This window comes from Oryzias melastigma, linkage group LG8, assembly GCF_002922805.2.
Source record: "Oryzias melastigma strain HK-1 linkage group LG8, ASM292280v2, whole genome shotgun sequence".
NCBI classification, from domain to species: Eukaryota; Metazoa; Chordata; class Actinopteri; order Beloniformes; family Adrianichthyidae; genus Oryzias; species Oryzias melastigma.
The window spans coordinates 5279178-5296328 of NC_050519.1; the positions used below are offsets into that span (position 1 = coordinate 5279178).

The following is a 17151-nucleotide window of genomic DNA, read 5'->3' on the forward strand; positions in this document are numbered from 1 at the left end:
ATGTCAAAATGTTCGCCATGGCAACACAAGAGTGGCTCTAAGAGAATCTGTGGAGCCCCAAAAACATCACAGCTCTTGAGAAGATCTGCATGGCAGAATGGACCGAAATAGAAGCTGCAGGGAAAACCCGGAGAAGACTTACAGGAGATGTATTGAGATGAACATTGGAATTTTTGGAATTTGACCAAATCCCTATTTTCTGCACCATCATTGAAATATATATTTTCAAAGCAAACAAGGTGATTCTGTCTCCAACAGATGAAGTGTCGAGTCAAGTTGGACAACTTGCAGGATGTATGACTGATAAATATATATAAATATATTGCTCCACTGTACTTCTAAGTGACTCAATCCCAGTTTTATGGACGAAGCTGGTTGTACCTCATCCGGCTGTGTACAAATCATGATGGATGCTATAACAGATGCAGTGCAGTGAGGTGTGGCTGTGTTTGACCAAACATGTACATTGACCACATTTATGGAAAAGATGGGCTCCTTTATCGCTGCTAGCCCTCGGAAACTTAAGACTTTTATGAGCATCAGCAGGTATTTACTCATCTCTATCGCTTTACAGCCCTTCAGGTTCATGGCTACATTTATTCTACTTCTGCACTGATGCCATATGTGTAGTAATAAAATGAGAAAACTGCACTGTTCTTTAAAAAAAAGAGGACCATGTAGTCCGTCTTTTATCTCTGAAATAAAACTGAGTTTAGTTAGACTCCTCCTTGGGGTTGAGTTTTGCTTCAGGAGTCTAATTTTAGGAGTGTGTTTGCTCAACATGACAGTTTCGAGCGGAGAGGCGCCGCAGTTTCCGTTTCAGGAACAGAGCCGTGTCTGCTCTGTTTTAAAAGAGACACACTGCCAAACGTGGCAGCTGATGTCCTTTTTTTTGCCCGAGCCAAATCAATATTTGTCAAAAAAAATTGTAAATGTAAAAGGGGATAAACCCTAGAGCAGGAAGACTTGAAAAACTCGTGGTTCAATTTATGGGACATCTCCTTAAATAATGCAAACAAATGAAATACTTCAGAAAAACACAGAAATCAAAAATCTATGACATTAAATAAAAAAAATGACAAAAAATGCTGATTAACTTTGTGTGTCATTGTTGTTAAATTCAGGAAAATCCCTTCCCAAATAAAACATGGAGCTCCTGCGCAGTTGTTGGGAACGGCGGGATTCTGGCCAATAGCAGCTGTGGAAGAACGATTGATGCAGCTCAGTATGTTATCAGGTGAGGAAGCTGGAAATTATCCAGTCTATAACTTATTTGTTCACTGAAATTAAACATAAAAGTTTGTTTTTTTACATCAGATGCAACCTACCTCCTTTATCAAATGGGTTAGAGAAGGACGTTGGCAGCAAGACTGACATCGTCACCGCAAATCCAAGCATCATCATAGAGAAGTCAGCAGACAAACTATCCCATGTTGTTTTTATATTAACAGTCTGGGGATGTTTCTTCATTTAAGCTGTTTAATTGCAGGTATTTTTCTCTGATGCAACGTCGGCGTCCGTTTGCAGAGGCCCTGCGCAGCTATGGGAATGCGTTGGTGCTGCTTCCCGCCTTCTCCTTCCGTCACAACACCGCTCTGTCTCTGAGGGCATTTTACACCATAGACGACTTCAGAGGCTCTGCCAGGGCGGTCTACTTCAACCCCAAGTATCTGAGGAATCTGGCCACCTTCTGGCGCTCCAAGGGCCTGAAGTCACCACGACTCAGCACCGGGATCATGATGGCGAGCATCGCACTTGAGATGTGCTCAGAGGTGCATTTGTATGGATTCTGGCCTTTTGAGATTCACCCGTACAGCTCCCAAACCCTGATGAACCACTATTATGATGACAGAAAGGCAAAAAACAAGTTCCACGCCATGCCAACTGAGTTTAACCTCTTGTTGAAGCTGCACAGGGAGGGGGTTCTCAGACTCCATCTGGGGGAATGTCATCCAGATGAAAAGTGACCTGATAGGTTTAGAAAAAAAAAAGAAAAAAAGTGCCTTCTCTGCAAAACAAACAAACACCTTTTGTATTTTTGTATTATTTCTAGTCAAATGAACTTATGAAACTGGATTTTGGATTAGCAGGTGACATTTCGCAGAGAAAGAATAGTGGGTTTTCAGAAAATATGTCCTAATATTTTAATTTTTGTAACAGACAAAAGAAAAATGCCAATAGAATAATATAGAAGAAGTTAAAAAAGACAAATAAATCCACAAAACCAGTAAAAATGTAGCTACTTTTAGGACATGTTCTCTTTAAAAAGAATACAAAACCATAAATAAATTGTCTGATATCCACTTTTATAAGTACGGCGGAGTATTAGGGCCAGTTTACAAACAAAGAAATCAATTATTTTAATACAACTTTGAAGTCGTAAATTTACAAGAAAAAAGTCGTTACTGTTAAATTACAAGAATGATGTTGAATATTGTGACTTTAAAAGTCATGGGCTAAATTTGTGACATTTTTGCGTAAAATGTAGCAAACTTACGACTCTAAATATGTAAATTTATGAGGAAAAAAATACAAATTTACGAGAAAAAACACCAAAGTTTTCTGTTTATCTGAGCTCGAAGATGAAAGACGTGACGTATTTCGTGAAGATTTTGTTCCAGATAGGTTTTAAAAACATTAAAAGACATTCTGAACCTTTTGGCAACTCAAAATCAAACTATTGTTAGCATAAAAGTTTAATACTGGGGCAGACGGAAGCATCACACTGAGTTGGAGGAGATTTTGTCTTTTGTGGAGGAAGAAATATTTGGAAGATTTATCAACGGACACCTCAGAGATCCTGTAAATCACCCATCAAGGAAAAAAACATAGGAGCTTCCAAACATTTGAAATGTAATTAATAAATCTGAGACAGTTTGACCAAATTGAGTCAGAAGTGGATCTGTTGCTGCACATGCTGTCCACTTGCTTGACTGTTTTTAACTTTAATCTCGTAATTTTACTTTTTTTTTGTGGTCCTAATCTTGTAAATGTACGATTTAAATCTTGTAATATTACTTTTTCATTTTTTTGGTGGCCCTAATACTCCGTCGTAAATGAGATAATTCGACAAATATTTGCTTTTGCAGAATTTGCTGTAAGTCTTCATCTACTTAAACTGTCATTTGTCAAAAGACAAAACGTGCACTAAGAAGGAAGGTCAATAAGTCTAAGCTTGTGAAGTGTGTCCACAGCGTTATTTATTACCAAAAAACGTTCCTGTCTAAGTCAGAGGGAGCGGTTTGGTGAGCCTGTCTTGATGCAGTGCCTTATACTAATATATTGCTACTAGTTTTTAAACTGAAAATGAATGTATTTCGTGAGATGTTTCAAAATACCTCCTGTTTGTGCAGCAGTGTGGCTAAAGGGGCCATGATGGAAACATCAGCACACTGAATGTAAGAATGTAAAAGCCTTGTTTTCTTTTCTTTTTTATTTTTTTTTGAGGGATACGTGTTTGAACACTGTTCTTGTGTATGTAAACCTGCTGAAATCACTGAGAGCTGGTGATCTCTGGACTGACAAACCTGAACATCGCCTCTTCTGAAAGGTGTCAAAAAGCTGTTTTATCAAAAAAAAGCCCAAGTAGGGGACTGTGTTCATCAAGTATGCACTTCCTGGGAAAGTTGTTGCACATAAAGATTTGTAGCCACATTTGCATTACTAAACTGACTTTTATAGAAATACCTTCAGTGACCAAGCTTATGGACGTTTTGAGATAACTGTACACATTCTAGGATTTGGATTTCTGTGTATATTTTGATGTACAGGGGAAAATGAAGGAATAAAAAATGAAGGAAAAAGTTACTGAAGTGGTTTTCACTTGATCTGTTTGGCTGCTAAAGCTTCTCTCAGATGTCAAAGATTGAAAGATTCAGTGTCTCCATTTGGTGCCCAGAAGCTGGTCTAAAGAATGCTGCCCTTTAAAAGCACATTTCTGCAGATTTTTTTCTGGGAGCTTAGAGAGCCACTTTGATCATCCATTAATCCATTTTAAAAGTGTTCCCAGTGGTATTTTAGTTATGATTATGCCGTTTTTAGCCAAAATAATATTAATAAAAAAACCTTTCTGTAGTAGATCATCAGAAAGATAACTAGGTTTGAGGTGGGGGTAATGCTCAGGACTGGGGAGTTCTCCAACACATTAATCCCTGTGCTGGGCCCCCTGGCGCGGCAGGACTGTTCTCATGCTGGGCTGGAGAAGGCATTCTCCTGTGCCCCCCTGCTCTCTGGCGCCGGGGGACCCTGTGGTGATACTGCCAGTCCTGGTTTGGGAGGTTGACGTGGGTAGATTTTCTTAACCCTTTAACTACCCAAAAAAAACATTCACCCCAAAAATGAATATTTTCTGCTGCTTATTGCCTTTATACGGAGCCCCTAAGGGGACATCAAAGTAAAGAAAAAGGAGGTAAACATATATATATATATATATATACACAGTATATATGATTTTTTTTAAATACATAGGGTCTCCATTAAAAATTGAAGTAAAAAAAATTCTGGTTAGTAACTGCCGCGCACTAGTTAATATCTGGTGCGTAGTAGTTTCTATCCAAATTTTTTTTTTTTTTGTACTTCAATTTTTAGAAAAATAAAAAGTTTTGGTTATTAACTGGTGCACGCCAGATAGTATCTGGTGTGCACCAGTTACTCATCAGAATTTTTTTTAACTTCAATTTTTAGAAAAATAAAAAGTTTTGGTTATTAACTGTTAACTGTAACAGTTAATAACCAGAATTTTTTTGTTTTTTTTACTTCCATTTAAAAAAAAATAAAAGTTTTGGTTAGTAACTAGTGCACACTTTAATATTTTAAAAGATAAAAAGTTTTGGAGAAAAATAAAATGCTTTGGTTAGTCACTGGTGCACACCAGATAGTAACTGGTACTATCTGGTGTGCACCAGTTACTAACCAGAATTTTTTGTGTTTTTTTACTTCCATTTTAAAAAAAAATAAAAAGTTTTTTTTTCTTTAATTTTTAGAAAAATAAAATGCTTTGGTTAGTAACTGGTGCGCACCAGATAGTAACTGGTACTATCTGGTGTGCACCAGTTACTAACCAGAATTTTTTTTTTTTACTTCCATTTTAAAAAAATAAATAAAAAGTTTTGGTTAGTAACTAGTGCACACCAGATAGTATCTGGTGTGCACTAGTTACTAAACAGAATGTTTTGGTTTTTTTTACTTCACGTTTTTTTTTAAAGAAAAAGTTTTGGTTAGTAATTGGTGCACACCACATAGTATCTGGTGTGCACCAGATAGTAACTGGTACTATCTGGTGCGCACCAGTTACTAACCAGAATTTTTTTTTTTTACTTCCATTTTAAAAAAATAAATAAAAAGTTTTGGTTAGTAACTAGTGCACACCAGATAGTATCTGGTGTGCACTAGTTACTAAACAGAATGTTTTGGTTTTTTTTACTTCACGTTTTTTTTTAAAGAAAAAGTTTTGGTTAGTAATTGGTGCACACCACATAGTATCTGGTGTGCACCAGATAGTAACTGGTACTATCTGGTGCGCACCAGTTACTAACCAGAATTTTTTTTTTTTACTTCCATTTTAAAAAAATAAATAAAAAGTTTTGGTTAGTAACTAGTGCACACCAGATAGTATCTGGTGTGCACTAGTTACTAAACAGAATGTTTTGTTTTTTTTTACTTCACGTTTTTTTTTAAAGAAAAAGTTTTGGTTAGTAATTGGTGCACACCACATAGTATCTGGTGTGCACCAGTTGCTCACTAGAATTTTTCTTTTTTTTTTTTACTTAAATTTTTAAAATGTTCTGTTAAGTAACTGGTGCGCACCAGATAGTAACTGAAAAAATTCTAAAAATTAAAGTAAAAAAAGAAAAAAAATTCTAGTCACTAATGAGTGTGTGTTGGGGATCATCTCTATTACTGCTGCCTCGCCTTTTGACAGAGGTCTCAGTGGTGGAGGTGACCCCCTCTTTTTTACATTCCATCCTCCACCACAGTAAAACACAGACACTCACCTGATCACAGGTGCCAACTCACATTTACACAAACAATATGTGTGATAGATATGGTTGACGTGTGTTTGTTTGCATGTGTGTCGAAATGTTTGCATGCGAACATTTATGTACTTGAACATTTGAATAAGCCTGTGGACAGGCCCTGACAGTAATGACGATAAGCTTCTGGAAACTTGTTGCTTTGTGAGTCTGGCCCCTCTAAATTCTTTAATACCGGTGCGCACCACACAGATATATAACAATTTGTGGACCATTTATCGAGATGCGTATTGAATCGTGCGACAGGGAAAGATACACACCCCTAGTTTATACAAATATACGCCTCGTGTGTCACCTCCTATTCGACTGAGAGCTCTTGGTTTACAGACTCTCCTGCTAGCTTACAGCCCCTCAAACCCCCCAACCCAACATTACTGCTTTTGTAAACTGTGTGGACTCTGTACACAGCAATAGCGCTTTATCTCTCGACTTATAATGACTCCCTGTGTGCATAAAAGCCTCTCTCATGGGGTCAGTGCATTCTACCAATGAGTAGATTTACTGGATGAATGCTCGTCTCTTTTTGGAGGCAAGAATTCCCTAAAAATGCGGCTGCCACAGGTTGTCATCTCAGATTTTGCTGCTGGAAGTTCTCTCATACCAGTAGTGACCCTTTGTACATTCAGCTGCAGCACTCCAGTTGTTCCCACAGGCGAATCTCTCCGTGGAGCTTTTTTTTTTGTCATCCTTTCTTTTTTTTCCCTCTGTGTGTTCACTTTTGTTTGAAATTCTCCAGGCAGTTTGGATGTGATCGTCAAAAAGACTGAACAAAAGGAGGACGGACAGAGCTTCAGTTTGCAGATACTTTGAAGGTTTTTCTCATTATCTCTTTAACTTTTTCCACATTTTGCAGCCCATCAGTTCTCCAACTCTTTGATAGTTAAGTTTATTATGCTAAAAAAAGCTAAAAAGTCTTTATTTTGTCATTGGCACAAAAAATGAAAACCGCTGAGACTTCATTGCGATTGCATTTTTCTTTATTTTTTATAGGAAAATACTTCCTTTTTCACATGCAAATCTGTTGTACTCTTTAGAGAATATGAAAAAATCTTGGCCAGATGATACCAGAACGGCACTCAAAGAAATGTATGTTTTTTTACAAAAGGCATAGAAAGACACACGAACCAACGAGTACAAGAATGACTCAAGAGTTGCTATTTGTAACTGTTTTTTTTTTCTTTTTTTGTCACATTCCACATGACTGGCTACAGGAAACATGTAGGGAAACATCACAGCTCGGCTGCGGTCTCACACCTGAACACAGACACTGTTCTGACGGGACGGACAGATGCTGAGGATCATCCTCCATGAACAGTTAAAGAAAAATCACAGAAGTACAATACGTTGTGCAATAATGGAGTTGTGCAAAATGTCGATTCCTGCCCAACACAATGTTGTCATTCAGTCACATTGTGTTGGCAAAAAGTCGTTCTTGATGACCAAACTACTTGTCTTTTATCTTAATCACAGAATAATTTCCTTAGCAATATTATTTCTTCAGAAATATTAGAAGCGTTTGAATTTTTGCCTTATTTTTTGACAAATATATTCAGTCAAAATATGAAACTCTTCAACAAGATCTGCTTCCTGTGGCTCCCCCTAGTGTCTCAGTGTGACTTTCACCACATCAGGTGAGCCTGAATGAAGGCAAACATTCAATCCATTGACTGTATATGAGATCTGGAGGGAGTTTGTGTGATGTCATTCAAAGAAAATGGCTTGCTTCGGGATTTTTTTTCACATTTTTCTTGTGGTATGGACACCCCCATGTTGACATCAGTTAAATAGTGATAGGTCAGAGTCGGCTTGAGTTTCTATGTCAACCACTCTCACCAATCAGGAGTGATCTCGTGGGAAGCCCACACTTGGAAGAGAGGTTTGGAACTTTTTTTGAGGCTTCTGATTGGCCAGTTTATAACTTGAATAACTACAGAAAAAAATATTGTAAAATATAAAAATTAGCAAGAACATATTAAACACAGGGCTGGGTTGATAAAATAAATTAATCAATCTGAATAGATATAAGCTTAATAGATCAACAGTTAATCCAAAAAAAATAAAGATAGCTAACGTCCGCTAGCTTGATGCTAACGTTTAATGGAATTTCACATAGGACGGCTAATGCTAACGCCCTGTAAACATACAATACGAACTAAATGAACATCTTTATAAACTCACAGGCATGAATTCTTTTGAAGAAACTTTATTTAAGTAACCATTTGGGGTGTTTTTTTGCTCATTTGTTGCTTATTCTTCCTGAAAAAAGTGTCCTGCAAGCTCCACCTAGTGGCCAAACATAAAACGCCCTCCAGGAGAAGCAGAACAATGTGAATGATCTGAACATTTTTGTTAGAGTTTCTCCTTTTATAAATTTTTGTTACATTATTTCACTAATAAGTTTTACAGTATGTGAACTGTGTCAAATTAATACATTCAAAACATATAGTAGATTATATGTTTTTCTAAACAAATGTGTCGAAATGTGTAAGCTCAAAATTGAATTGAGTGGATTGAAAGAATAGAAAAAAATTGGAATTGAAAATTATTATCAATACTCAGCCTTAGTTAAAAGGTATCTGACAAATAGAATTAGTAATTGATGTTCATTTCTCTATAGAAATCTATGGGGATTTCAACATCTTGGTACTTCCTGTTTGGAACGCCAAGTAGGAGGGGTCACTCAGTCCAGATCTCACATATAATCAATGGTTTAATCCCAAAACAATTGTTTTATATTTGTTGTGTTCATGGGTTTAGGCAAAAAAATAAATAAATAAAAATTGCAGCCTTCTCCTTAGGAAGTGGATTTGGAAGCATTTGATTCCTACAGTCTACGTTGGGCTTTCCTGCTACATTCATACCCATCAGCTTAACACTTTTACATCGTTTTCCCAAATATCTTTTCTATAAATCGGCAAATCTACACAATTTTAAAGAAAAGCTGATAACCGGGCAGGTCTCATGTACTCTGCAAATTTGACTTTCCTGGCAAACACCTGTCAGACTCACAGAGTACACATCATAAAGTGATAAACGTTCCGATCATCCTTACATTATAAAATCCTCAAACAAGAACAGATATGTGACGATGCAACATGATGTGATTGTTTTTTTAAACTGATTTGACCCCCTATTAATACTATAAGTTCAGTCTGCTTACTTCTTATTTCTGTGTCGTTAAAAGTACTTTTTTTTTATTTTAAAAACCCTTGTTTTTGTCATAAAACAAGGAATCATTCAGAGATTTTTATCAATACGAGTTCGACGTCTTCCTGCAGTCCTTCCACTAAAACGGCACAGACTTAACTTTATGGGGAAGACGTTAATAAGGATTGATTGGCCTTTAGGGAAAAAAGAGTGACAGTGTTTGAGCAAACAACCATAAAATTACTTGTGGCCTGTAGAAATCATAGTGACATCTGTATTATGATGTCAATCTGTGGTTTGGTGACAGCTGTATAAACCACTGCGGGTGGTTTATGCCCGCCTGCTGCTGGCGGCCTCTCTGCGTGTTTTTACAACAGCCTCACGCCCTAAAAAATAAAAAATAAAAAAAACCTCACAAATGTGATTTTAATCAGACTCTTCTTTATGGTGAATCTTGCACTCACATCAATTGAACAAACATACTTGAACAAACAAGGAAAAGAAGGCCTTTTTCCCCCCACACGTTATAAAAATAATTCCCTTTTTAAACAAATGGAAGGCAATTCAAATCACAACTACTATAAATACACATACAGGTAACTCAATTGTTCAAAGATCTCTACTTTACTTTACAAAAATTCAAAAACAGTGCTTTTATACAAAACACTGGTTCGAACGTAAAAACCGACTCCATTTTGGAGATTCTTTTTTCATTGAAAATCCCATTCCAAAAAGCAACACCGTCATAAAAAAAAGGTTTTTACAAAACCGTTGGTCTCACGTAGGCATAGTTCCATGGCTGGAGTAAGATGGCCACATTATTCCAAAGCTGCAAACACCCAAGCTTCAATAGCAGCCTGGTGTAAAATCTTGGCACTGACACTTGCATCTCACAAACAGTGTTTGGTCTCACTTTGTTATAGCAGAGTGATATGGAGCCGCTTCCATCACAAGGTGGCGGCGTGACACCGTGCGAGTCTAACACCAAGCTTGGGAAGACATAGGCGAGACATAGTCAGTAGAAAAAGAAGAGTTAGGGTTCAGCTGGTTAAGGATGTAGGTAGTATTGGCATCTACTCCGCGGACGATGAAGAAACCACCAGGGGGCAGTCAACGGCAAGGCAGATGGAGCACTGATTCCTCAAGTCCCAGAAGAGCCAAAGAGGAACTGAATAATAAAACTGTATACAAACTTTGCTCCTATAAATGTTTCTCGGAATTTTTTTTTTTGAGATCCACCCGCCGTACTCAGCGGTTCCTGAGTAGCAGCTGGTGTCATGGGAAAAATGCAGTTTGGGTTGTAAAGGTGCTGTGGAGGAAACAGAACTGACAAAAGACCATGATGCTCTCTGCGAGGCAGAAAGTCACACGCTGCCATCAAACTGCATTTCACACCCTTACAATAGCGGAATTTAGTGATGCAATCATTGCTTCAGCTCACCCCTTTATTTGCAAAAATGCTTCATTCTGTTCTACGTTTTTATTTTGTTTGTATTAAATTTGTCAAGACGGGAGAGGAAAAGTCAGATTTCTAATTTCTAGAAACTTCCTTATATTTCCAAAGGAAATGAGGAACAAAAAGACGAGGGATGTCAGTGATCTACTTGAGGTCTTCAACAGACAAGACATGTAAACGACAGACTCTAGACTAACATCATCGGTGTGATTTTTTTCAAGTTACACAGTGATAGCCCAGACAAAGAGCTTGTCAGCTGCTGCATCACATGTTCATGTTGTCACACACCTTTTTTCACATCTTCTCCAGCCTGCAGGATTCTTTAAGGCACAGTGGTGCTATCCCAGCCCCTCAATCCTTCTATGTTTTGGGGTTAAATCCATACGGAGGGTTTCCCCTCCACTGATTTGCTGCTGCTGCTGTTGCTGCTGCTGCCTCCTCCACTGCTGCCTCCTTTCGCATGCTTGACTCTATGCTTACGTTCTTTCTGAGGCTGAGAATGCGGCTGCGGTTGAGCCTGGATAATGTTACTCTGGGGCTTGTCGTCTTGGTTGTCTCCGAGCTGCTCCTCCGCTCGGTGCTGCTGACTGTAGGCTTGGATCGCTGCTTCCAGTTGTTCGTGAGCCTGTTGGATCATGTCCTTGTTGAGAGCCACGCGAGCTTCTCCCCCCGTGGGGAAATTGTCCTCGTTGCTCCCGAACTGCTGCTGCTCCTCTTGAGCAATGTTAGCCCTGTTCTGCTTGCACGCCATCTTGGCGTTGCTCAGGTCCGTGTACGGCATCTGCTCGGGCTTCACGACGATGTTGTAGCCCGGTGGAGCCGATGGCGTGTTCCACGAGAAGGGGTAGCCGACGTAATCGGCTGCACCCTCGCCGCCCACTCCTTCCTCTGATCCTGCCTCAGGCCCCGTCCCACCAACGGAGCCCTCCCCGGCACCATTTGTGCCCAACAAGCCCAGCTGGTACTCATCTTCCTGCGGAGGACAACGTCGCCGCCGAAGAATATCATAAATCGAGCCGATGCCTAAGTGGAGCATCTCCCAGACGTTGAGAGTGAGGCAAAGGACGGTGACGCCGTACATGATGCGCAGGAAGATGGTTTTCTCCGTCGGCCGCGACACAAAGCAGTCAACGCTGTGCGGGCAAGGCTTCCCCGAGCACACGAACACGGGTTTAACACGGAAACCGTACAGCAGGTATTGACCTGTGAGGAAGCCGGCCTCCAGCACAGTTCGCGTCACCAGCTGCAGCACATAGACCCGCATCAGCCCTTCGTCACGAATGCGCTTGCGCCCATCGTGCCGTATTTTGGGTCTGGGCGTGGGCTGCAGCGGATCCCGTGGCCGTTTTGGCGGCTCGATCTCTGGCACCTCGTAGATCATGGGATCATCCTCCTGATCTCCCTCCGTCTCCTCGATGCCTCTGTGCTGATTCGCTCCAAAGCAGATTTTCCTGGGTTTTCTGTGTGTGTAGCCTCCACCTCCAGTTCTGACCGCTGCCGTTCCCCCTTTCGCTTCTTCTAACCGCGCGATCTTGTTGATGGCGTAGCCCATGTACATGAGAGAAGGCATGGCCACCAGGATGATTTGAAAGACCCAGAAACGAACGTGAGACAGGGGAGCGAAGGCGTCGTAGCAGACATTCTCACAGCCCGGCTGACCCGAGTTGCAGACAAACTTGCTCTGTTCGTCGTAGTAGATGGACTCCCCCCCGACGGCAGTGAGAACAATGCGGAAGACGATGAGCACAGTGAGCCACAGCTTCCCCACGAAGGTGGAGTGGTTGTGGATCTCCTCCAGCAGCCGCGTGAGGAAGCTCCAGCTCATGGTGTCGCTGGACAGTGGGGCAGACAGTGTCCCTCTGTCACCTGCTCACAGACTCTGCAAAGAGAAAGAACAAAAAAAAAGAATGAGACTTCATTTCCATTACTGGAAACATTTTGGCTCCGAAAGACTTATCCAAATGTTCCTCAGTAAGACTTTAATCCCACTGGAAACAGACTCGGTTCTGCAAGTTCAGAGAGAAGATGTAAAAGAGAGTGACACAAAGACTCTTTTAATTAAAATGTTGCTCTTTAAGCTGAGCCAATCGATAGGTCCTTAATTTGCTCCATTGCTCCTCGCAGCTGAAGTTGAAATCAGCTCATAACTGAGTGAGGTTGCTGTCAACTTTGGGCTTTTTAGGGAATTAGAAGAGCAAACAGGCTTGAAAGAGGATATCAGTATGAAAAAAAACCATCAAGCAGCACGGGGAAGGAGGCGAAATAATCCAAATGGGGGGAATTTGCTATCACCAAACACACACACTCATTTTATTTAACAGCCTATCTCTTTTAGAGGAAATAAATCCTCTTAGTGAGCCTTCTTCTGTGTGAGGTGCAGTTTTCAGGATTGCGGGAACTTCCGCTGGTTTGTTCTGGTTGGGAGGTGAACGGCCTTGCGCTCCGTCCGCCGCGTGCTCGTGCCGCTCTTCGGAGGAGGGACGTGTTGCCTATGTAGGTTAGGTCTTGGCTCCCGGCAGTCCAACCACACCAGCAGAATCAGCAGGTGGCCGGGCACAAAGCGTTCAAGCAGGATTGCAGACAGCAGAGCCACATTAGCTCAGGCAGTGGAGCTGAACCCAGATCCGGCTGTCCCTCGGGGCAGCTTTGGGGATAAATATGGCACCTCCGCAGAACTTTGCTCCTCACAAAGACACTGTGAGTTTTTTGTTAAATTACACTAAGAACGTTAGCTTTGGATTATGTTTCGAGCTAAGGAATACAATCAAAGGGGGAATCTATTTGCAGCAGAACCTCCCAGCCTCCTGCTTTGTGTCTCTGCTAGCAGAGTGTTTTAAATAGCACTTGCAGTCCAACACAAGTATTGATCCCTTTGACCATAAAAGGACATGCCTGAGAAGGTAGATGTGAGGAATTCTGAGGGAGCATGCTTGCTCGAGCATGTGACCGCGCAGCAGCCTTAACTGGGTGCAATCTGGCAAAAACGAGAGTGCAGTGAAGAGCGGCTCTGACTGTGTCTGTGACCGACACGTATGAGTAAGCAGCACATGGCCAGAGCAAACACAGAGGTCCCCGAAAGCGTGAGCCACAGCAGCGCCTCGTCGAATCCCAGCTCCTCCTGAGTTTCCCACGTTACATCATCGCACGTCTCTGACTTCAGAGCTCCTCATGGCTCTATAGCTGTTCTTGGGTTCTTGTTTATGGCTCAACATCAAATGCAAAACAAAAACTACATTAGTTTCTACATTTTAAGTCCAACAGCAATCATTTGTTGAACTATTTTAAAAGCATTCCATACTTTTTTTATTTATTATTATAACGTTTTAAGGCAAAAACCTAAAAAAATGTCATTTTCGAGGACATAGTTTCTGCAGAGCGGCGCTACTTTATCAGAAATTCCCCTCTGAGTTGTGAGGAGAAGACGTACATGGATCTGTTGGATACATGGATGCATCAGAATGGATCTTGTGGCCTGCAGATGATCCCTTTAACTACCCCAAAAAGGAAAAAAAACACCAAAAAAGGTATTTTATTCTGCTGCTTATTGTCTTGGTACGGAACCCCTGAAGGGACATTAAAGTAAAAAAAAAGAATGAAGTAAAAAAAGATTTTTTTTTTTTTAAACTACTTAGGGGCTCCGTAAAAAATTAAAGTAGTTAAAAAAAATGTGGTTAGTAACTGATGCGCAACAGTTACTATCCAGAATCTACTTTAATTTTTTACCCCCAAAAAGTTCTGGTTAGTAACTGGTGCACACCAGATAGTAACTTTTTTTTCTAGAAATTAAATAAAAAACTAATTAATTAATTAAAAATGAATGTTCTGGTTACCAATTGATGCGCACCAGTTGCTATCTGGTGCGCATCCGTTAGTAACCAAAATTATTATTTTTTCTCTTTTTCTTCAATAACTGGGAAAAAAAGAAATTAATTTAATTTTATTTTCTTCTATTTCCCTTTAGGTGTTTCGTACCTTGGGGAGTAATACACACGATCGATATTTTTAAAAACATGTTCTCATAATGTTTCTCACCGTTTAGTTGAGCAGGCAGTTAAAGGGTTAAAGTTTGTATGTAAGCTTTTTTAAACTACATTTTTTTGTCTGCTCCTGATTCACAATAATTTTAAAAAATTAAATACTCATAAATGCCCTTTTAATCTTATATTATATATATATAAAACACAATTTTCGCTGGAATCTAACTTTAGCGACTATAACAAAAAACACATGTCGCTGAAGGACTGACGCTGGACCCAGTTACTGTGTAACGCGCTAAACAAAGTGACTTAAATTAGGTCACGCTTTGAACCTTTTACTAATGAAAAAAAAGGTAATTAAATCAACTTAGGATGACTCTGGCTTATTGCATGCAAAAGAAAAAAAAATACAAAAAGCAACAAAAAATGTGGTAACCCAGCTCACCCTCTAACTTAACGGTGCAAAATCAACAGGTGAGTTATAATCACAAAAAAACGTCTCCACCCACAAACATGTGATCCACCAGGTGATTACCTGCTCAATATGACCGCAAACGATACTATAATCAAAAAAACAATATTCATTCACCTTAATATAAACAACAGTCATGGTTCCTACACACCAGCCAATAATTATTAAGGTAATATACATAATAATTACTTACATTTACATTAATAGGAGATAAAAATCCAGCCTATAAAGTTAATAATTTATGTCCATCTTCCTTTTCTTCATAAGTCCAGGTCAATACAGTCAAAGGTTCTTCATAGAGTTGATTTGACCATCATTATGTCTGAATCAAGTCTCTCAGTCCAAAGTAGAGTCAAGTGGATGGCCAAAAAAAAGCTTATATTTATCCATATAATGTATATTGTAACTTCATCTATAGCAACAATTATTTAAAAGTCTCTCCGTCTCTGTTTTGGGGGAAACCTTGTTGCCTCTTAGGTAGTTTGGACTTTATTTTCCCTCCAAGCTGGCTGTCTTTAAGGCACCTGCTTTCTCAGTAACGTATAGCCTGGCATTGTGCCTTCTCATCCTATTTATGTCTGTGGGAGCTGGTGGGGCAGTTTGGGGTAAGAAGCTGACTCTGTGCATTAACTTTCCAGAATGAGTCACTTCTGAACAGCAGCACACAGACACAGCATGCAGGTCGTTCGGTCTGCTACGTCAATGTGAGGAATGGACAGCAGATTTGTGGAAAGAGCGTCAAACTCACGCTAGCTTGTTACAGTTGGACGCTATTTTGGATATGTCGAGATGCCCGTTTACTGCTGTGCTACAATTATAGCTGGAAAAACAAGAATGTGACTTTTTACACATAAATTATTACCGTAGGAGAATTTATATAAAACATTTTGAGTGAGTTTACCCCCAATAGTGACGTTTAGGCTGATCTTGATCTTTAACCTATTCAAAGTTAATGGTATTTTTAGACTTTACACTATTTCCACGTTTTCTGGCAGAATTACTAACGATCTGATATTGCTCCATATTTTTTTTTTTTTTTTGCTACGCTAATGTTAGCTTAGGGATGTGAGGTGCTATAAGCTAGCGGGAGAGAGTGTAAACAAAAGGTTGATGGGAAATTAGTGCAGGCTGACTTCTGTGCCAACAGTCCCTCCCACAATACAGGCAAGTTTCTAATAAGCTCCTGCTGTGATACAGAAAATATCTTAGAAACATTTTTTTTAATTATTATTATTGGGTATAACTTGCATAATTAAAAGTTCACTGAGAAAAATGTCACTTTAAAAACACGTTGTGCAATTTCTGTGACATTACTTATATCCACGGTGCAATTTCTTCCTCTTTATTTTTCTTTTTTTGTATTTTTATCTCCGCACTATAAGTTTGTTTTCTTTGTAAATATGTAAATTGTCTAATTTTTCTGATTTTCTATCTGTAACGCTGCTGTAACCCTGAAATATAATAATAATACAAATAAAGGAGTATCTTATCTTATCTTAGAACGCTTTTACAATAGAAAAAATATATAGTTGAGTGGGACTTTATAGACTCACTTTGATTGTGTTTTTGGTGTTTCTTGTGACATTTTTTGTATGATGGTAGACATGCACTTTATTTTTCGGACTACAAGTCGCTGTGGAGTTTGGATCCAAGATGGCTGTCATTTCCCTGTATGACTCAAAAAATAAAAGTCTTTCACTCCTTAAACTTTTAGCATATCTATTACTATTTGTTTTATGTATTGGGATTGAAATGATGTGTGACCATTATATACTCTACATTCTTTTGCTTGATGCACAGACATATATAACTATAAATGGAGGAAACCCACTTCTCCAACAAGCAATGACTGGATACACTTAAACCAGTTTATATTATTGAGCAGCTAACTGCTAAACTCCAAATGAAAATGGATTTATTTACACATACATGGACCTGATGTAACCAAGTACCAAGGAAACAACTAATATATCAATTATTGTCAAGAAATGTACTGATAACACAATAAATTACAGTAAAAAAAAGTAATAATCATGAAAAATAGACTGAATATATGCACTCTTCACT

At 39.3% G+C, this 17151-nt stretch overlaps 2 protein-coding genes across 4 annotated transcripts in view; one reads left to right on the plus strand and one right to left on the minus strand.

The window, feature by feature from the left end:
• The window catches only part of st8sia6 (ST8 alpha-N-acetyl-neuraminide alpha-2,8-sialyltransferase 6), a 16350-nt gene extending 12543 nt beyond the window's left edge, over positions 1-3807 (plus strand). Inside the window, exons 5-7 of the mRNA XM_024272878.2 lie at positions 1125-1237; positions 1318-1410; positions 1490-3807. Of these exons, the coding sequence (XP_024128646.1) occupies positions 1125-1237; positions 1318-1410; positions 1490-1967 (684 nt within the window). The 3' untranslated portion in view covers positions 1968-3807. The remainder of the gene's footprint in view (positions 1-1124; positions 1238-1317; positions 1411-1489) is intronic.
• Positions 3808-9600: 5793 nt separating this feature from the next.
• Positions 9601-17151, minus strand: part of gjc1 (gap junction protein gamma 1) — a 62385-nt gene continuing 54834 nt past the window's right edge. For all 3 annotated transcript variants that reach the window (XM_036213162.1, XM_024272175.2, XM_024272176.2), the window contains exon 2: positions 9601-12514. In XM_036213162.1, the coding sequence (XP_036069055.1) occupies positions 11009-12460 (1452 nt within the window). In that variant the 5' untranslated portion in view covers positions 12461-12514 and the 3' untranslated portion in view covers positions 9601-11008. The remainder of the gene's footprint in view (positions 12515-17151) is intronic.